The sequence below is a fragment of the Tympanuchus pallidicinctus genome, unplaced genomic scaffold (assembly GCF_026119805.1).
Source record: "Tympanuchus pallidicinctus isolate F22 unplaced genomic scaffold, pur_lepc_1.0 scaffold3, whole genome shotgun sequence".
Classification (NCBI taxonomy): Eukaryota; Metazoa; Chordata; class Aves; order Galliformes; family Phasianidae; genus Tympanuchus; species Tympanuchus pallidicinctus.
This window is the reverse complement of record NW_026294747.1, coordinates 15,169,875-15,190,399: the sequence shown is the minus strand read 5'-3', so window position 1 is coordinate 15,190,399 and position 20,525 is coordinate 15,169,875. Positions and strand designations below refer to the sequence as shown.

At 51.9% G+C, this 20,525-nt stretch overlaps 3 protein-coding genes and 1 long non-coding RNA gene across 13 annotated transcripts in view; 2 read left to right on the top strand and 2 right to left on the bottom strand.

Annotated features, from left to right (window-relative positions):
• The first annotated feature begins 76 nt into the window (after positions 1 to 76).
• Positions 77 to 9,893, top strand: LOC128087032 (malignant fibrous histiocytoma-amplified sequence 1 homolog). The gene is made up of 11 exons (XM_052696204.1): positions 77 to 2,190; positions 3,125 to 4,001; positions 4,581 to 4,872; positions 5,969 to 6,155; positions 6,886 to 7,076; positions 7,164 to 7,651; positions 8,435 to 8,592; positions 8,814 to 8,973; positions 9,056 to 9,126; positions 9,506 to 9,612; positions 9,739 to 9,893. Exons 1-11 carry the CDS (start codon positions 2,172 to 2,174, stop codon positions 9,754 to 9,756), a joined length of 2,568 nt encoding a protein of 855 aa, XP_052552164.1. The 5' UTR covers positions 77 to 2,171; the 3' UTR covers positions 9,757 to 9,893.
• Positions 9,894 to 9,946: 53 nt separating this feature from the next.
• Positions 9,947 to 13,799, bottom strand: IRF7 (interferon regulatory factor 7). Of its 4 annotated transcripts, none has more exons than XM_052696209.1 (10): positions 13,558 to 13,799; positions 13,327 to 13,489; positions 12,395 to 12,557; positions 12,251 to 12,318; positions 12,082 to 12,127; positions 11,811 to 11,933; positions 11,454 to 11,735; positions 10,990 to 11,361; positions 10,752 to 10,870; positions 9,947 to 10,569 (listed from the first exon to the last, which is right to left on the bottom strand). In XM_052696209.1, the coding sequence occupies exons 1-10, from the start codon at positions 13,578 to 13,580 to the stop codon at positions 10,423 to 10,425; spliced, it is 1,506 nt and encodes a 501-aa protein (XP_052552169.1). In that variant the 5' UTR covers positions 13,581 to 13,799; the 3' UTR covers positions 9,947 to 10,422. The 4 variants fall into 4 exon arrangements, with proteins under 4 accessions (XP_052552169.1, XP_052552171.1, XP_052552170.1 ...); XM_052696211.1 differs by having other exon boundaries at positions 11,454 to 11,693; XM_052696210.1 differs by having other exon boundaries at positions 12,082 to 12,124.
• A 15-nt stretch (positions 13,800 to 13,814) lies between these two features.
• Positions 13,815 to 15,853, top strand: LOC128087037 (uncharacterized). Of its 2 annotated transcripts, XR_008209631.1 has the most exons (3): positions 13,815 to 14,037; positions 14,705 to 14,846; positions 15,446 to 15,853. It is a non-coding gene; the product is annotated as an uncharacterized LOC128087037 (long non-coding RNA). The 2 variants fall into 2 exon arrangements; XR_008209630.1 differs by lacking the exon at positions 13,815 to 14,037 and having other exon boundaries at positions 14,161 to 14,846.
• The window catches only part of SLC25A22 (solute carrier family 25 member 22), a 38,449-nt gene continuing 33,329 nt past the window's right edge, over positions 15,406 to 20,525 (bottom strand). For all 6 annotated transcript variants that reach the window (XM_052696220.1, XM_052696225.1, XM_052696221.1 and 3 more), the window contains 5 exons: positions 20,139 to 20,257; positions 18,911 to 19,082; positions 18,521 to 18,675; positions 17,585 to 17,660; positions 15,406 to 17,461 (listed from right to left, as the gene is read on the bottom strand). In XM_052696220.1, coding sequence (XP_052552180.1) covers positions 17,308 to 17,461; positions 17,585 to 17,660; positions 18,521 to 18,675; positions 18,911 to 19,082; positions 20,139 to 20,257 — 676 coding nt within the window. In that variant the 3' untranslated portion in view covers positions 15,406 to 17,307. The remainder of the gene's footprint in view (positions 17,462 to 17,584; positions 17,661 to 18,520; positions 18,676 to 18,910; positions 19,083 to 20,138; positions 20,258 to 20,525) is intronic.

Below are 20,525 nucleotides of genomic sequence, written 5' to 3'. Positions count from 1 at the left end.
TAAACATGCACACATTAGGAGTACTCTGTTTCTTGAGGATTGGAGTTGGATAAGTGATTGTTCCTCCTAGGAAGGAGGAGGAGGACTGCTTTTCTTCTCAAGAAGCAGGAGGTCTTGCATGTGTAATAACTTCATCTGGCTTTCTTTAAAAGCACCCCTTGTTCACATGTACTGCAGAGCAACCAATGTTTAAGTGATCCTTTGAAATACTTAGAAATACATTCAACACCTTTCTGCTTTTGCCTGTGTTAGGAAGAGGGAAAGCATTAAACAAGGAAGCTGAAGAGAAGAATTGCCTGTTTCTTTCCAAGGGAACTACATATGAATATAGCTGGTCTGTTGGAACACTTAGCAGTAATTCTGAGTGCACATGGAAACTACCTTCTTTGGTCCTGCTGCTCATCTTACAGAGAAAACAGGCTCCCTGGGATGATTGTTTCATCAAGCACTTTTTCGACCCTGTATTTTTCCTGATGAGCATGGGATTAACTCACAAAAAAATAGCAGGACCCCTCATCTGTTGCTGACATGCCTGACTCTTCAGTGAGCTCTGATCTTCTGACCTCTATCGTGAGGTTTCTGAGAGGTTTCTATCTGCATACTTGCATAGTATAATTTTGACTGTGCTGGGTTTGGGCTTTGTTTTTATCCCCAATCTGGCCTAGCAAAACACCTCACTGCCACGTTTCAGCATCCTAAGATGTGCTGTTGACAAGCCCAGAGCATTTTGCGGTGGTTTTTCCTGCTCTGTTCTTCTGATGAAAGTATAAATAGAATATGAACAAAGAATTAGTAAGTTCTGGGTTCCTTTGAAAATTTTGGAATGAATCCTCTTTTTTGGCATACTATTCTCCTTAGTACCTCAAGAGAATTTATCTGGTAGAGAAGTCTTAGTTTTAGAGCTAAACTTTTTCTCCAATCTATATCTAATGGGTAGGTATGGGATTGTAAATAGAAATGCTGCTTATAGAATTCTTGACAAAATAAAGTTCAGAAACCTTTGTGGCATTGTTGATACAAGAGGAGAGCTTGATCTACATTGTCAATATACTTAAATTGAAAATGAAATGCTTTTGGGTTGTCGTAGGAATGACTCTGGAGTAACCCACATACACAGAGAAGGGCAGCTAGTGTGAAAAATAAGGTTTAATTAAATAATGGAAGCAACTATGCTCTTGGTGAGAGAGACCATAACAAACACTCTGGTTTCTCCTCAGTCTGATTTTCTGCATTAAATGTTTGGTGGGTCGTAGCCTTGAATTAACAGTAAAGATTGCACCCTGGCACAAAGGTATATCAGCAGTGTATCTATTAGTGCTGTTATGTTTTAATGACATCTGCACCTCCGTTGCCTAGGAGAGCACTGAAAAACCCACACTGCAAGTGCTAACCCTTAAGTTATGTGAGGAAGAATACTGATTCTTTCATTCTATCTACTGTTGAAAATAAACTCATGAAATTGCCCCACTCAGGGGCTGCCTTATGCTGAGAAACACACCTAAAAATGCCTTTTCCAACACGTTACACAAATTATTTTTCTCGTATTCTGTTGGCATTCTTTTTGTTTTCTGCCTTCCTTGGATTGGGTGCTTCCACCTACTTAGTGGAAGAAGTTCTGTTTATTGAATGCATGCCACAGTTGGGTAGCAATGTAACCTGTTGCTGTCCTTCCCCTGCTTGTCAACACCACCAGTGGAGGTTGACTTGAGACCTGCTCCCACGTGATCTTCGTCACGTAGATGACTTCTAGAGTGACTTTGGGAGAGGAGATCTTTGTAAGAATGAGCTCTCTGAGTTTTTGTGTAGTACTATTGAAACAATTCAGTTGCTATGCAGTTTTGCTGTTTTTCTGTCTGAAAAGAGAATGCAAATAGTGGAGGGCCTGAGAAGGGGTCGGCTCCCAAGTCCTCGAAATTCCAGGCACTTAGTAATAGGAGACTGGGATCCCTTCTTCCTGCTACTTGAGCATGGTGAACGAGGGCTTGGTTTCTGCCCAGGGGTGCTTGGGTTATTAGGAGCTGCCCTGCGGACGGATGGAGAAAGAGAGGGTGGTGTTGCCAGGCAGAGCACAGGGAGGAGGGGAGCCGGGCAAGAGGAAACGAAAGGGAGAGGCTGAGCAAACGGAGGATCCAGCCTGAGCAAAGGGAGGATCCAGTGGGTGCTACAGAGCCATGGCCCAGCCCAGAGCCTGTGAGTAGCTGCCCAGAGCTTTGTGCTGCCCACAGGGCCTGAGTCAGGTGGTGGTGGGGATTCTAGGGCTTATCTTTCTAGAGGAAACGGAGGAGAGGTACTTGGAAGAGGGTCAGAGCTTGCTTTCCAGTTGGGCTGGGTGTTCACTCTAGGTTTAGCTAGTAGTGATGAAAGCTGGAGAGTCACTCCTGAGCAGGGCATCTTGCACAACGGAGTTCTGTGTCGGCATTGTCTAGCAAGGAAGTGAAACAAGGGAGAGGAGAGCGAGTTCAATTGAGTTTTGTTATGGTGTTTTTGACATCCCCTAGCCCTAACTCTCTTCCCACGTGCAACATCTTTTACTCTAATTATCCCCTTCTGGGGCTGCCCGTAGCCCATCTGCAGCTCCCTTCGCCTGTTCTCTGGAAAACCCTCGCTGTCCCTGCATTATTCCCCAGCGTCAGGCTGGGCAGCAGCAGCAATGAGAGGAATTGCAGCACCCATCTGGAGGGTGAGGATGTGAGAGAGGAAGTGTGTTCACTATCCCTGGCCTCAGCACATCACCCAGCTGCAGGCTGGATCAGGGGCTGAGCGGCAGTGGGAGGGTGAGTTATTTGGAAAGCAGCTCCATCCTGCTGGCCCACAGCTGAGATTAGGATAGATGAACGCTGCTGATGTTCTCGTAGTGAGAGCAAAGCTGTTACTGTGGCTCTTGGTTTTCTGGTCAAAGTCTGGTGGGCACCATTTCTTCTACCACTGCGTGTGCTTTCAGGCCCAGACAAGATCCTCTTGCTGCGGTCATGCTGTGCAGACAGCTCTTGTGTTTTACTTCTGCTTTTCTGTCTCAAAGTTTTGCCAAGCTCAAGGTCTCAAGGGACCGGATGACCCGCAGCCATAGGAGTGAAAGTGTCTCTTCCAACCGGTCCTTACCTACCCTTTCTGTCCCACATGCCAGTTCAGGAGCAGGACTGTTTGCGGGAGGTGACGCTCTCTACCCAAAGGCTGCGGGTGCTGCCTCCAGCAGTCCTCAGTAATCCTGCTCTGGAAAGCCTTGACCTCGACAGGAACAAACTCAGGAGCATCACCGGCATTTCCAAACTTGGCAACCTGAAGAAGCTCATCGTATCCAAGAACGAGATTGTGGACTTTCCCAATGAAATCCAGAGCCTGGTCTATTTAGAGAAGCTTGAACTGAATCAGAACCAGATCCGAGTCATCCCAGAGGGCATCTTCTGCCATCTCCCCAGGCTTAAACACTTGCGGCTCAACAACAACCGCCTTGGTGCTCTTCCCAGGGACCTGGCAGCTTGTCGAGACAGCCTGCAGTACCTCAACATCTCCAACAACCTGTTCCGAACCTTCCCCCAGCCTGTCCTGCAGCTGGCGAACCTACAGGAGCTCCATGTGCAGAACAATGCCCTTCGCCAGCTCCCCAGGGAGCTCTTCCAGGGACAATCCCTGAAAATGTTCAAGGCCAACGGGAACCCGCTCAGGGAGCCACCCAGTGAGGTCTGTGCTGGTGGCATCCAGCAGATCCTGAATTATTTCAGCCAGCTTCAACACGGTTCAGGGCAGGAGGACAAGAGGATCAAGACCATGTTCCTGGGTGCCTCGCTGGCTGGGAAATCTACCATCTGCAGAAGCCTGAAGCAGAGGCAAGCCAAACTGGTGCCCAAGGAAGAGCGAACAGTTGGCATAGAAATCAGTGAGTTCAGGCTTGAAGACTTCACCTTTCTCTTCTGGGACTTTGCTGGCCAGCTGGAGTATTACATGACGCACCACGTGTTCATCACACCACAGGCACTCGTCATCCTTGTCATCAACCTCCACATGTAAGACCTGAATTCAGGGGAGAATGGGAGAAGGAAAATGTATCTGAATTGGGTAACCTTTCCCCTTCATTTTCCACTGCTGATGCCATATCCATTGCACCTAGATAAGTGCTCTTCTCTCAAAAGCTTTAACTAGCTCTCTGTCTCCTTCTTTTGGTAGACCACACATTTTATTAAGCCACCTTACAAAATTCCTCCCTTTTGAATCACTAGATGTATCTTAATTTGCGACAAGTGAATTTATATGGTTGTCATCTTTGCTTTCTGCATTCTCAATGCCTCTACATGGCTTCTGGTGCTCCCCGAAAATTGAAAGAGGATCAGAATTGGGCTTTTTGGTACAGAGAAATCCTGCTCCCATCCATGACATGGGAGGAATCTGCTACAGCCCCCAGCTTTTATTGGCTTAGACTAAGGATGGGCAACTTAAGGATGGCCTTGGGTATGGTCCATGACAACTTAGGACATGTGAGTTCTTTTTCAGCTAGTCTCTGGGACAGCACAGGGTGCATGGTTAAGCCTACATTTCAGGAAAAGCATTAGATGTGAACCTGGCATTTTCTTTCTCTTCCTCTCCAGGTACCAGACTAATGATGATGCTTTCAAGGACCTTGTTGGCTTCTGGATCAACAACCTGTTCATGCGAGTCCCAAACTCTGTGGTGCTTCCTGTGGGAACCCATGTGGACTGCTGTCAGAAGCAAGAGGTGGAGGAGAAGAGGTCCAACATCATGGCCAAGATTGCGGCCATGCTGGCGGAGAGGAAGAGCAACCTCACTCACTTCATCAACAATCTGGAGGACAGTGAGGAACCTGAGGTTTATGTGGACCAGTGGGAGAGGCTGAAGGAGATGGAGAGTTGCACATTAACTGTAGGGTTGCGATTATTGTGGATTTACTGCAGCTGGAAGGGGAACTAGGCAAGCTTGCAGGATTTGGGCTTGCTCACATGAGCAGGTTTAGCAGGGTAATTGATGAAGAGGTGGCACTTCATGGCCTGCCTTTAGCTCACACAGCGTACTAGTGGGGATGGTTACCCTTTACTGACAAATCAGGCACCTAGTTACTGCAGCAGCTCCATGGGGTTGGGATGGAGGTGGCAACATTGCATACTGCTGTAACTGCTGGTTGTGACCTGCTGGTTCCTTTCCGCTGCTCTCTGATGGATATCTCTGCTCATGGCTTGTAGGAAGGGCCTGGGGAGAAGTGGGGCAACTACATGTTGCATGAAAACATATCCACCTGACTTTTATCAGCCTAGTTCATTACTCCTTCAGTAGTGGAGAAATAGGAGAAAGAAATTTACTTTTCAAACACCATGGTGCGGGTGGATGGTTTTCTGGGACCACTGGAATACAGAGACAGAGCTATAATCATAGGATTACAGAACGGACTGGGTAGTAGAAGACCTTAAAAGTCCATTCAGGTCCAACCTCCTCCTGTGGGCTTGGCTGCCACTCACCAGCTCAGACTGCCCATGGCCCCATCCATCCTGGCCTTGAGCAGCTCCAGGGATGGGGCATCCACACCTGCTCTGGGCAGCCTGCGCCATGGCCTCAATGCCCTCACGGTAAAGGTGATGGAGGTGCCCTTTACATGGAAGGGATGCTGTGCCTGGCTATACAGACTGTCCTGTCCTTGTAGACTGACAAGGGAGGCTAGGTTGGAAGGGAATCCGGGATGTGTCTGAAGCCTACTCTTACTGAAGCTGAGCCAGGTGATTGCTCAGCATGCTGTCTATATACTGTGGCAACTGTCCAAAGATACCCAGCCTCACTGGGCAAACAGATAGCTGCTTGGCCTTCCTCAGCTGGGTATCCAGCATTTTGCTGAACGCCTGCTGGCAAGCACCTTGCTCCACCTCCTTGGTGGCCTCTGAAGCATGAAATCCGCCTGTCACCTCACTGGCTACTACCACAGTGGTAGCTGCTGGCTTTGCTTTTGGCAGACGTGCTTTCTCTCTTTCAGATCTTAGATCTGGTTGCTGTCAACTGCAGAGATCACCGTGACATCAAAAAGCTTGAAGCCACAATTCTGGCTTATGTGAAGAATGAGGAGCTATTCCCTGAGGTTGTCCGTGTGCTGCCGCCCGTCTACCGGGAGGTAGAAGCTGCCATTGTGGACATCATCCAGAGTGAGGAGATGGCAGACCATGGTAAGTGCTTCTTCATCCCTCACCTTGCTGCTTTTCTGAGAGGGACAGGCCCTCTGAAGTCCTTCTGTGTGTGGTGGTGGCATTGCTGCTGAAGATCTTGCAGAAGCAATCATTGTCATTGCCTGGCTTTGTCTGATGCAGGTTTGAGTTGGAAGGGACCTCAAAGAGCACATAGTTCCAACCCCCTGCCATAGATGAAGACACTTCCAACAGGCCCAATCAACCTGGCCGTGAACACTTCCAAGGGATGGGACATCTGCAGCTTCTATGGTTAGCCTGTTCCAGTGCCCTGAATCTTCAAACAAGGAAGGAGTTCCTATTATCTAATGTATTGCAAGCATCTGACTCCAAGGCCTAGGGAAAAGCAAGGAAAAAGGGCAAGTTCTTCACACAAAGGCTCTGCCAGCATCTGTCAACCTGTGGATGGAGGAGCTTTCAGCTGGCAGTGTAGTCTGTAATGTTGTTCTTTCTCCCCTTTGCCCTGTATAAACACTTTCAATTCATGTTATCTTGCAGGAAGGAGACGGACAGCTTTAATGTTTCTATTTGGCTTCCAAACCTATGTCTTGCAAATTCTATTTAACGCATATCTCTGATCTCAACTGCTACCTAGGGACAGTGTGACATTGGGCCCTGCTGATGCTTGTTGACCCTGTACAGCAGCTTTTGACTGCTGGCTTGGCTGCTGCACTCCACGATGGGCATGCTGAGCACCTACATCTCCCTCTAGGCATGATGGACCTCCAGTACCTGCTCAGCGAACTCTCCCAGCGAGAGCACCTGGCCAACCTGGACAGAGAGCTCCTTCAGGATATCCTGCGCTACCTCCACCGCATTGGCCTTCTCGTGTGGTACGAAGAAATCAAGCACCTGGAAAGCACTGTCTTTCTGCAGCCCACCTTCCTAATTACTACATTCAAGGTGAGCATGGGGAATAGGACCCTGCAAGGCCCAAGCTTTGCCATGCTCCTCTCATCACGCCTCTAATTTCTCTCTCTTCCTGCCCAGCTCCTTGTGAGGGACCGCCTGGTCCAGCAGCTGGAGAGCATCTCTGTGGAGGTGCTGATTGCGGAACATGCCACCATCAGGGACAGGTCCAACTGGGTGTGGGCCTTCAAGTCAAAGGCAATGCTATGCCACCAGGCAGTGCGTGCTTTGGTGAAGTACCAGCTCTTTTCGGAAGGGATGCAGGACATCTTTGAGGAGATCATGGGGGACAGGACCCGCAGGGGGAAAGGGAAGCTCTTCAGCCTCCTGGAGCACTTCGAGCTCTGCCTGGAGGTGAGGCAAGCCAAAGCACTCAATCCTCAGGCCAGTGAGTTTGTGCCCGGGAAGACATGGGAGACAACACAGGACCAAAGTGAGTCCTGGTACTTGTTCCCAACCTACCTAAACCAGACTGAAGAGGTTGCTGAGGTGTGGGGAGGAGATCACCATGAGGACCTCCACATCCGTACCTACTTCTCACCTGAGATACCTGAGGGCTTCTTCCACAGGTGCGCAGTGTTGTCCAGCCCCCTGATGAAGCCGTTGGCAGGCCGCTTACTGGGGTTGGTTGGGTGCAGAGCAGATATGATCATCAGCAAGCCCTCAGCTGTTGAGAACATAACAGCCACAGCGTGAAGCTAGGACTCAGGAGATCAGGGTACAGTCTTAGCCCTGTCCTGGACTTGTGGAGCCCTGCATGAATCACTGTGATGTTCCTCATCCAGATGCAAGCAAGGATAATGATCCTTCTGTTTCACCTGCCATCCGGGGTGGGTTTTTGCAGGCCATAGAGCTAGTCTGTGCCAATCCAAGCATTATAGAATCACGGAATGGATTGGGTAGGAGGGGACCTTAAAGCCCACCCAGTTCCAGCCTCTTGTCATGGGCAGTATTGCCACCCACTAGATCAGGTTGCCTGGGGTGCCATCCAGTCTGGCCTTGAATGCCTCCAGGTGTCACAGTCCCACTAGAACAGAGTGTGGAGAAAGGCCTGCTTTCCTCTGGGACTGGACCACTTACCGCTGGGACTCTTCCAGTTTCTGGAAGACCTCCTGTCATTGTAGGGTTCTTGACTTGTATTTGGGGCTTTATCAAACAACCAAATCTGGAAGCAGCTCTTGCCTTAACAGGCTGCTCCTGCTGCTTGAGCCATGGTCCTCATTCAGCTTCTAGCTCTATTTTGACTAAAAGTGGTTTCATATTTTTCAGATCATCCCATTGCCACATTTTCTCCCACTGTGGGATATAAATGGGGAGGAGAGTGGTTAAAGCCACAGGCAATCTCTTCGCAGGTTCCTTGTGAAAGCTTGCTCCTTCTACTCCACGCATTGGGTGGCCAAGGCAACCTGCCTGCTCATATGCAATGGCAAACCTCTGCTGATTAAAGAGAACAACCAGCGGGCATACAGCTACCTGGAGCTGAGATGCAGGAAGCCAGCAGGAGCAACAGGTGGGGAGCACCAAGGAATAGGCAAAAGGCCATCTGAGGGAAGTAATTTTCTTGATGCCTCTTTAAGTTGACCTTGAAGGCTGCCATGGTTTGGTTAAGATGACAAACTGTGGTGGTACACCTGATCTGGTGGTGGTTGGCCACAATAAGGCTGGAAGCAAGTTGTGTGGCTCCAATATTGCTGCTGTGGGTAACCATGCCTCTCTCCTTTTGGCTGGAAGCATTCCAGCTTGCTTGGGACTTCCTCGTGGCGGGTGTGTTTATCATCCAGAAGCTCTCTGAAGAGTGGCCAGGGCTGCATGTATGTGTGAAGACCCCTTGTCGCACGGCCGGATGTCCCGCAGAGCTCATCTGGCCAGATATGGATGGCAAAACCCCCATGTACGTATGTGCTTGCTCAGCACAGAGGGCTGGAACCTGATGGGTGCTGTTGCAATGTCAACTGGGGCTTTTTCCTTCATAGGACAAAGGAAGATGTTAAAACCTGTGGAACATGTGGGCATCGGTTTGGTGTAGAGCTGCTCTTACCCAAAGGTGAGGCTGGTGGTGGTGGAGCAGAGCTCTAACTGGAAGGAGGTGGGTGATGGTGGTGTCCTGTCTTGGGCTACATGGGAAGGCAGAGCCCCAGAGCAATCTGACCACTAGTGGGGAATTAAATGGGCTGCACAGAGATGAAGGGGCATATCTAGTGTCTCTAAGAGGTGAGGAGTTTGTGTCCAGTGGAAAATTCTGGCTCCCCTTCTGGAAACAGGTACGGCAAGCAGTTCCTTTCCATGGGCCAAAATGGTTAACATTGGCTGTCCTGGCAGCAGCAGGGCTTCCTGCTTATTCTTAGGGGAATAACAGCTCAACTGCTGGGTATACTGGAGCTGAGTTGCTTAAAAGCTGACGGTCCCTTTCTTTGTCCACACAGTGCCTGGGCAGCCAGAAGCACCCCCAGCACAGCCCCCTGTCCACTACTATGTGACCAGCTACGGCACCACTACCTTTGGGCCCAGCAGCATCCATGTCACCCGGCAGGTAGGCTGTCCCCTGCCCTTGCTTCTGTCTTTCTGCCACAGTCTTATGCCATCCTCCTCAGGCAGCCCCACACTGTAGATCATCACCTGGATGGCCTCTGTCATACAAGCACTTTGTCTCTTTCAGAACATCACCAGTGAATGACTGCAGGCCAGGAGGGAGGAAAGCTCGAATGGAAGACAAAAGAATTGTTTTTAAGCTGAAGTCAAGCTCTCCTCAGCACACTGAGCTTACAAGTACTGCTTACATCCTTACTGCAGGGCAATAAATCCATAAATGAATGTGCTGACTTGCGATGCATAAAGGATACATTTAAGATGCTATGCAACACCAGTGAGTGGGAAGCACCTTTATATAGACATACATTTAAACTTACAAAACTTCAGAAAAGTAAATCTGTGAAGAACCACAATCCCCAAAAACTCCAGATAGCTGCTGGAAAAAGCCACATGCCAGCTCAAGGTCCACAGGAACTGTCCTGGGGGCAAAGGAGGAAGGAAGGACCCCCACTGTACACCATGCTGGTGCCAGGGGGTTGAAGTGCTGCGCAGTCAGAGAAAAGGCTTTCCCAACCACCAAGCTTTTTGCAGAGCTTTTGGAGGAGTGGAGAGGTGCTGGGCTGGCTCTACTGCTGGCTGCTCCCGTAGTGTGTTGACCCTCAGTCAGCACTCATAGCCAGAGCAGGGTAGCAAGATGTGCCCGGGAGTGGATGCAAATGCTGCTCTTTTCTCCTCTGTAACGGTGAAACCAGCCCAATGCTGACCTTTGCAAGACAGCAGAGGCTGGGGGGAGGAACACACGAAGGGAGCATCAATCTGTCTGCATGTGGTATTGCTCGATAAGCTCGAAGAGGTTGAAGGAGTCAGAGAGCTGCAGGCTGACATTGCCACTGTTGAGGGAGGAGGCTCCTTCCCGCTGCACCTGCTCATACCAGTACTCGCAGAACTTGGGCACCAGCTGCAACAACAGATGGGCACAGCTGTGGATGGGGCTCGGGGCTGTTGCTTCTCCATGCAGCCCCATCCCTCCATGAGAAAAATAAGGGAGTGCACAGAACAATCCATCTGCCCCGGTCCTGAGAGTCCCAGTCCACAGTACCCATCTCCCTCTGCCTCTGAGGCCACCTCAGGGCCACTCACCTTCACCAGGATGAGCTTGGATTCCTTGGGCTTCATGCTGGAGAAGCACTGCCCAAAGCAGAGGAAGATGGTGAAGTCGGGGGAGCGCTCCCTGCGGCTGTCACGGAAGTCCCGGAGCTCTGCAAAGAGAGGCAGGGCTTGGGCTTAGGGCAGGCCACAGTGAGGGCAGTGGATACTCTGGTTGGGTTGTTCCCCACCACCTCAACCCCAAACCGGGATGGGAAGGGGCCCTACTCACCTGTGCAAAACACACTGAAATCAAAGATGGTCGTCTCCTGGTCCCGGTGGAGCAGGTTGTTAGGGGGTTCCCCGCCCTCAAGCTGCTGTGACAAGGCCCAGAAGACCTTGCACTTCTTCAGGCGAGTGGCCAGGAGCTGGCCTGCACGCTGCTCCAGCCGCAGCCCCGCCACCCCCAGCAAGTCCTCAGTGTAGTGCCGCTGCCTGGGGTCGGCCAGGCTCTCGGGGCTGGGGAACAGCACCAGCCGCTGCTCAGCCACTGCGGGGTCCAGGGGCTGGTAGGCCAGCACCCACCGGCTGTCAACCACCTGCTCCTGGTAGACCACCTTTCCTCGGTAGTAGATAGTGATGTCCAGGATGGGGGGCAGCTCTCCTGCACGAAGCAGCTGTCAGTGGTGGCGGCCCCAAAATTCCCTCGTCCCCACAGACGGACCCTTAGCTGTGTCCCCATAGAGGAACCCTCACCTGTGTCACCTGCCAGTGGCGGAGGCGCGGGGTTGGCAGGTTGGAAGAGTAGCTGCTCACCCGGGGATGGTGCAGGGATGGCACACTCCTCGCTCACAGAGAGGCCCCCGGCCCCGTCCTGCCCGCAGCTCCCGTTTGGGAGGGGCTGGTCGGCCAGCAGCAGGGACTCTGGGGGGCTGCAGGTGCCCTGCTCCTCCATGTGCCTCCAATCTTGGAACAGTGGCACAGGGAGGCAGCCACCTGGGCCAGAAAGCAGCACAGCATCCTCTGGCAAGGCATCCCCTACAGAGGCATTGTAGGTGGGTGGGGGTTTACCTCACTCTGCGCCCCCACCAAAACAAGTGGGCCTGGTCTCACCTGTGTGTGCCCAGAGGGCTGTCTGGGAGCCAAGGGCAGAGATGTTGCAGTGCTGCAGTATGGACTGCAGCATGTCCAAATCCTCCTGCATCAGGGCTGGTGCAGCAGCACCTTCAGCACTGTCTGTGGGGCACAGCAGGGGGGTCAGCAGCCATCAGCAACCCCAAAACCAACCCCCAGAGTGGCTCGGTCCTGGGACAAATCCACCACGATCCCACCGCCAGGCTGAGCCTGAGATGCCCCCACACACAAACAGGGGACTGGGACCTACCTGTGGGAGTGTTTTCTGAGGCCAACTCATGGTGGTTGAGCAACTGCTGCAGAGGAAAGCAAGACAGGCCTGAAGCACTGGTGCTGTGGGCCCAGGCCAAGGATGAGGGCTGCAATGCTCCAGTAGCAGCACCAGGCCCCCTCCCCTTCTGCTGTGCCCATCCCATTACCTGCGGCTGGGGCTGCTGCAGAGGAGCATCTGACACAGGGCCCCCAGAACCTCTGCCATTGGGGATGGCTGGAAGGAGAGCAGGGTGAGCGGGGTGCCCCAAGCTCAGCCCCCATTTTGTTGCTTCCTCCAAGCCTGGGCTCACCTGAGGCAACTGCATAGACCTTGTGCGGGTCATTGTTGCACTTGGAGTGGTCTTCCAGCAGTGTGAACATGTGGGTGCTCCTCAGGGCGCAGCGGAAGTTGGTCTTCCATTTGGCTGGATCCTCAGCATTCCCCTCGTACCTTCCACTGGCCTTCGCCCAGGCCTGGTGGGCATGCAGAGGTGAGCACAGGGACCCCCGAAATGCGGGCCCTAACTATCCCATCTCATCAATACTGAAGGCCTTGAGGTCATTGCTGGTCATCCCTGGTCCCACCCCCTTGAAGACCCTGGGGTCACTGCTAGTCACCCTCCAATGGAGTTGCAGAGTGGCAGGATGGTCGAGGTGACAAGGCCCTCTGCATCCATCTGGCCCAGCCCTTGCACGAGCAGGAACATCCAGCATTGGGCACTGCCATTCTCACCTGCCTTGAAGACTACAGTCCTCCAGTCACACCTATCCTACTTCAAAGACCTTGCCACCACCACTGGTGACCACCTCATTCCCATACACCTTGAAGACCACAGGATTAGAACCATTAAGGTTGGAAAGGACCACTAAGATCACCACGCCTGCCCACCAACCCATGCTCACCATGCGCACAGACCACATCCCTTACTGCCACATCCACACAGTTCTTAGTCACAGGGACAGTGACCTCACCACCACTCTGGGCAGCCTGTGCCAGCGCCTCATCCACCCATCTTCGTGCCACTTCAAAGACCTCGGAATCACCGCTGTTGCTCATCCCATTACCAACCAGCTTGCAGACCTGGGGTTGCTGCCGTTGACCCCCCTTAATCTCACCCACCCTTGGGTCACCGCTGCCCACCCCAGAGACAGACCGCTGGGCTGCTGGAGGTGCCGAACTCAACACCCCCCCCCGCTACTGCTGGCGATACCCCAAGCATCCTGAGGTCGCTAAGTCCCCCACCTTGAAGATCTCCACGTCGCTGCTGGTGACATCCTTCCTGGCGTTGTGCTTCCAGGGGATGCGGAAGATTCGGCGGTCCGGGTCGATCCAGCAGAGGCCGTGGTACAGCCCGCTGCTGACGGCGTTCAGCAGCCAGGGCCCGAAGCGCAGCTTCTGGGCGTCCCTGCGGGGCGGCACGGTCAGCTCCGGGGCCGCGCGGCCGGCCGGCGGGCGCATAGCCGCACCGCTTACCCCTCGCTGTCCAACGCTGCCATGGCTCCGCGGCGTCCGGACGGGGCCACCCCAAGACCGGGCTTTTATAGAGCGACGGAGGCTTTCCTGGAAATCACGTGGGGAAACGAAACTGAAACCGTCGCCGGTGAGAGGGAGCGGCAGGGAGGCTGCGGGTCCGCAGCTGCGTGGTGCGGGGATCCCGCTTCAGCGCCGCGCCTCCAGGTCCGCCGCGGCTCTTGGGAGGCGATGGGGATATTCGCACTGCGCAGCGCGGGTCGAAGGGCGGCCCGAAACGCTGCCAGCGGGGCTTTCCGGCCCCGGCCCCATCGTGCAGCGCTGGGGCTGGAAAGTCCAGCGGGCTTTGAAATTCTTTTTAACTCTTCCGGGCCTGGGCGCGCGCTAAGGGCTGGGTGAAGAACCAGACCCAGGGGGCAGCGCTGTTCCTGGGTTTCATGCACGAAAAGAAATCAAGCCCGGGGACTGCTGCCAGCCCTGGGGGTGAGCCTACCCTTCCCTCACTCCCCTCCAAAATTACTCTCTCCTTGCTAAGAAATCCCCTATTGCATCATAGGAAATCCATGGGCTACCACCCAGAGACTCTTCCATCCTTTCCCAGGAAATTTCCCCACTGCTTTGTAGGAAATCCCTCCCTTGCTTCCTGGGGCATTTCCGTGGTGGTGTTCAGTAGTTCTTCACCTTTTGAGGAAGTTCCTCCATTGTTCGCCTGCAAATCCACCTGTTGTGCTCTAGGAAGTTTCCCCTCCGCTGCCAAGGAAGCATCACTGTTCCTTTCATGGAGGAATCTCTCCAATTTGCACTCCAGCAATCCCCCCATTGGTTTCAAGGATGTTTCATGGTTAGATCCTCCATTATTTTCCATGAACATCAACCACTGCTATTCACAAAGTTCCCCCACAGATTCCCAGGATATTTCAGGATATTTGCTCCTCTACTTTTGAGGAATTCCCCTTATTGCTCTCCAGAAAATTCCCACATTGCCTCACAGGAAATTTCCCCATCACCCTCCAGGACATTTGACTGTACCTTGTCAGGATTTCCCTATCACTTTCATGGATTTTTCCACTTTTCTTTGTAGGAATTTCCTCATGATGCTTTAGGACACTTCCTTACCACTTCCTGGTACGCTTTTCTCTTTTCCTCCAAGGACGAAGATGAAAAACCATGGTTATGGAGGGGCACTAAGCACCTGGAGCCACCAGAGCCAAGGCCTGGGCAGGGACAAAGTGACACCACACAGGACATAAGGGAGAAGAGCCCAGCAGAGGACCCAATGCACAAGTCATGGGGTAAGATGCACCATGTGCCAGCTTCACGCTCCAGTCATCATCCCCTGTCCTGGGGACACATGGCACCTGCAGCAGGGAAGCAGACAGCTGGCCAGGGCGAGCAGAGGTGTCTGTTTGCCACTACTTCATAATATTGGAATTCACACTTGGAGGTTTCTACTCACTGCTGGTGGATTGGAATTCCCCCTAGTTGAAATTCATCTTTGTTTTGGTGCTAGCCTGCAGGGCTAGGTCATAGCCACCTCCTGACACCCTCCAACTCAGGTCTAGGCAGCTAAACCCAGCCCCAGTAAGGTCACAGTATCCAGAAGCACCTGGGGATAAGGAAAAGTGGCCCCCCAAAGCCGACCCCCACTCCCACAGCCCCATGGGTGCCCCCGACCCCACCTTCTCTAAGATGCTGGGATGAGGAAAGCAGGGAGGGAGGCTGCTCCAAACTCACACAAACTTGCACCTGCATTTAGAAAACCATACATATTAGAATCCTCCCTGCAATTAAGATTCTGAGTGTTTTGTTGAAGAAGAGCAGCTGAAGGTTTCGGGAGGAAGAGGGAGCACCTTAGAAAAACCACAAATCTTTCTCTTTTAATCCACCCAAGAGAAATCCAGAGCAAGAGCAGCATCACAGCACTACACACATCACAGACATCTACCAGACTCAGAGACCATCTTTGCACAGATTCCTTCCCAGATACAAGGAAAAAATCATTAAAAAAAAAGGAAAGTGATTCACACAGCAAAGTGACAAGGAACATATCAGCTACAGAGCGACTTCTTCTAAGAGAAAAAGGACGCATCGAGGAAAAAAGCACTCAACATTTGGGTTTTGAGAAATACCCTAACCCAAGAATGCTGAAACAGAGGTGGTTTTTTTTTCAAACATTAAAAACATGGATTATTATTTTTTTTTAAATTAACTTAAATACACAACTGAAACACAAACACCAAGCAAGCGCCTGGAGAAACAAACGAAAAGAAGGAATGGAAGGTGAATTTGACTCGTTTAATTTAAACATTGAGGTTGGGTGGATTGCACCACATGGAATAAATAATGGAGAAGATCACGGTGAGGTTGTTGATCTTGTACTTAACATGATTTACCAAGGATTAACAGCACAGCCCAAGAGAGTACTTAATGAGAAGCCCTCTGACAAGTGATTGCAGTTGGGCAGAATCCCTTTGGCAGAGTGGGTTGTGGAGCAGGGAAATGCCCCCACCACCCAACAACGAACACTTCCCCAAGGGTGAGAGGGATGATGAGTTTCTGGGATTGCAACCCTGCAGTCCCACCTGCACAACAGCTCCTTGCTCAGGGCATGGAACCTCCTTGACAGCAGCTGGCTGCAGGCACACCCAGTCAAACAACACCACAAAACCAGACCTTGTGCTTTCACCTTGCAAGGTAAGAGCAAACACACAGGCTTCATAGCACAGCTGCTGTACCTTGGACCCTATGGAAACAGACCAGGCTCCTCCTTTCATGTCCTGGGGCCAAGCCAGGAAACACAGAACCAACTGTGTACACAGCTAACCGTACACCTGCTACAGGCATCACCTCGGGGCGGGCAGGCTGAAGGAATGTAAGTGGTTTCTTTTTGTTTGGTTCTTTTCCCTCCCCACAATCCCTGCATTAAAAAATAAAATAAAATAAAGTTGATCCCAAGTTTCTCTCCTTCCCCTGCCTGCAGCCAAGCAGGGAAGGACCTCTGACATTCACATGATCCCACAGACATGTTCCCTACAGAGCAGCCACCTTGCCTCTGCACCTCACCAAGAGGGAAATCCCTTTGCTTTAAAACAAAAATTACAAAAAAAAAAAAAAAAAAAAAGTAATGATCCCCTTTCCCTTCCTTTGATCTCTAAGAAATTCATCCTAGTCCAACTCATTTTTGAGCAAGGGAAAGAGGCAAAGGTTTCCAAGCCAAGGAACTTGCCAGACCCAGCGTCCCCTGTGCATCCTTTTGCAGGACACCTGCTCTCCTCCTGGGACCCAGCACCCGGAGAGTTGGCTGAGGGACACAGCTGCCCCTGCAGCCTCTCTGCAGGCAGCCAGGAGCCCTAGGAAGGGCGGAGGTGAATGAGGGCTCAGGTTATCTTTTTCCTCTTCCCTCTTCCTTCTAAATGCTGGGAAGAGAATTCTGGGTGCGCAAGCCCAGTCTGTGCTTACCAGTGTCCTTAAGAATTACGATTTAAAAAAGAAGAAAAAAAAAAGGGGGAAAAAAAAAAAAAGAGATATGCATAATTGGGTACTGTCCGTGGAAGGAGGGGGAGGGAACAGGCTGCAGATCAAGATAGAAAAGAGACTCTCCCTCCCTATGTTTGCTCATCTGGAGACCATGTCCCCCATGTTCCCAAGCGAACCCTCTGTGCTGTTGCTCTCACACCACTCGACATGGACGACAAACACAGGGATGAATCCGGCGTGGCAGAGGACGGGCGGGCACAGGCAGGGGTGCCAGGGCTAGGCCCGGTGCTTGGGGAGTATGTCCAGGAGGAACTCGGCAATGCCAATGAAGTAGACGACTTGTGCGATGCCGAAGAGAGGAGCGATGACCAGGGCTCGGCAGTACGCCCCTTTCAGGAAGGCCATGGGTCCTTCCTTCTGCCAGATCTTCCTGGGAAAAGACGGCGCAGGTTGGTCAGTGTCCATCCCTTCCCATCCCTCCACTGTGCCAGGAGAACCTCTGGCCATGCCCTGGCTTTCTGCCTTCCCCTAGGACTAAACCCAGCAGTCTTACTTGGTGCAGTCCAGGATTCCTGAGTATGTGTCTTCGTTGACTCCTCTCTGCAAAGACTGCAGCCGTGTTTTGATCACTGGGGAGAAAGAGAGGCAGTGGTGAGTGGAGGGCTGGCCTTCCCCCACAGCCCCTGGCTTGCAGCAGGCAAGAGCCAAACCTGACAGCACTCTGCGACAGCCAAGAGGAGCATAGACCATTTGCATATATGTGCCATTAAAACAGGAGAAAGCAAGCCCCCTCCTTTACAAATGGACAAAAAAAACACACAACCACCCAAAAATTAACCAGCTCCCTCCACCCAATGTGACCAAGGCTTCCAAGGCTGACCTGGGTTTAAATACTTCCAAACTCAGTATCTTTCTATAAAATGGGATCTGATTTCCAAATACTCTGAGCTATCTCCAAGTGCTCAACTCCTTCTGGAACGGCAGGTCAAAATACCTAAAATACGCAGCATTGCTCTTACATTTCTTCCCCTCTTGAAGTGCGTGCAATGTTGACAAGAAAGGATTTACTTTCAGGTGAGATTTTAAGGTATTTGAGGCAGCTGCTGTGGAGCAGAAGGAAAGGCCCCCACTTGTCTCTGCCCTTTGGCACATGTGTCACTGGTTGGGGGACAATACTCCAGATGGAAATGCGCCTTTACAGGGGCAAGTTCTGTAAAGAATGGCTGACATGAATTATATCTTCCTGACTTATCTAGTGAGTACTTCAAACTTCTGTGAAAAAAACAGCCAAGTTTCCAGCTCAGCTGAAGGAAACACCTTCAGCTCCTGGAGGCAGCTACAACAGCAGAGCTCGCTTCCTATACTGCCCTCAGTGCTCATGCAGTGAAGAGGCAAGCATGGCCATCCTGCCCCTCACCCAGCCCACCCAATGGCCTCTGAGTGCTGTCACACAGCACCAGGCTGCCAGAACAAGCTGCTGGGGACTCACCATCACAAGGATTGACAGCCACTGCAGCTGTACTACCGGCCACGCATCCAGAGAGAAAGGACACATAGAACGGGGCCTTGACATTGGGGTCTTTCTGGCCCAGCTTGTTCAGGTTTGCAAACAGCGGGAAGTAAACGATGGAGAACGGGACATCCCTGTGGAGGGAAGGGAGGAAGGGGAAGAAAGAAAGAGGACAAGGATGAGCAAAGTCAGGGTGGGACACCAACAAACCGAGCATCAAACGAAGGGCTGCATGCATGGTGTGCTGGCAGTGCAGCCACAAGTGCAGTGCAGACATGATCCCAGCTCTGCGACTGCACAGGGACAAGAGCTGAAACACTTGTGTCACTCTCTGGAGGCTCAGGCTGACAGTTCTGCTCCGTGTCCTACCTTAGCAGCGTGGCCCCCAGGCCCTTGTAGAGTCCTGCGATGCCTTTGCTGCGCAGCAGCTCCCTGGTTATCTGCGTCGCTGTGGTGCGTGCTTCCACCACCGGCTCTGCTGCCCCGGCCGCAGAGGAAGAGGAGAGCTGGGCCTGTGCTGCCATCAGCTTCTTCTGTGCCGCTGTGGAGAAGCAGAGTGTGAGACTGCGAGATGCTCAACAGCAGCCTCTTGCTGCCTGGTGCCGCGGGACAGAAGGATTTCTCAGTAGAGCAAACTGGAGGTACAGCAATCATTAACTCTGAGCAGATAGACCATTTTTACACAGGCAACATGGTTCCTTTCCAGGAGCCTTTTCGAACTCTGATGCATTTCTGTTCTTTGGCCAGAAGATGGGGAGCACACCAACCTGCAGGCAATGCTGTGGCTGCCACCGGCACACCACAGGTCCATGCTGCACAGAGAATGAGCTGTTTGCAGCAGCACAAACCTCTTGTGAACCCTTTCAACTATGGTTTAAATCCTTCAAGCACTTTAAAATACTACACAAAGAAGATAAGGTCTGCATTAAAAGCAGCAAACAGGTGAAAGCAAAGTAAATCCACGATTATTCAGGAATGCCACATCAAAGGAGAGATTAGAGGACAAATTGGCCCATTTTCCAGGCAGTTTCAGAAGGTACCTAGTGGGCATCACCAGACATTCTCAAGAACAGGGCCATATGCTGGGCTGACTTCTGGAAGAGGTTAATAGCGACAGCTCTTCCTCCAGATTCACCGAGCCACTTCTGGTGTCAGTTCTGACCAGGAAAGGATGCCTAGAAGCTGTGAGGATGTTGCTATCGTGAGGAGTGGGGAAGACAGAAAGGACACCAGGAAAGAAGGAGACAGAGGAAGTACCACAGCAAAAGCACTGCAGGATGCTAACTCCTTCTTGACTGTAGAGAGCTGGCAAGTTGTAATCGCTCACAAGGTGCTCAACCCAGCCATCTCTCCTATCTCTCTCCATCCTCCACCAGCATTTGCTGTTTCACCCACCAAGCTCTGAGCAAAAACACGTTTTCTAACCAAAAGGGCCTTTGCAAGGCCAGGTGAGCAAAGGCTGGGAGGAAACAAGTTGGGAAGAGGATAAATTTCTGCTACAAACTGAGGTACCTCTGACTTAAAGTGGGAGGAAGGAAAAGCGTTTTTATGGCTCATTCCCTCTCCCTGCCTAGTGCACAGGGAGATGCAGACGTACCAATCCGCCCTGCATCCTGCAGTTGGATTTTGAGCATCTCCATGGGAGTGGTGACAATCACCTGGCAGGTACCCGCACCGCAGCCTGCCAGCATCTCCCTCAGCAGCGTCAGCTTCTTCCTGCCCAAAGGAAGAGAGAGATGGTCAGAGGAGGTGGCCAACATTCAGAAGCCATAAGCCCGCCCAGCACAGTCCCAGACCACTACACTGGAAGGCTGGCTGTTTGCTGTCATACCACGTGGTCCCCAAGGGTGATCCATGACACACCACCAGGTGTCCCAAACACGCTAACCTGGCACTGTTTCAGAGGTGCCACATGCCTCGATTCAGCAGTGGGAAAGAGGGGAACATACAGTCCTTTGCATCCCTCGACCAAGAGCTGCAGCAG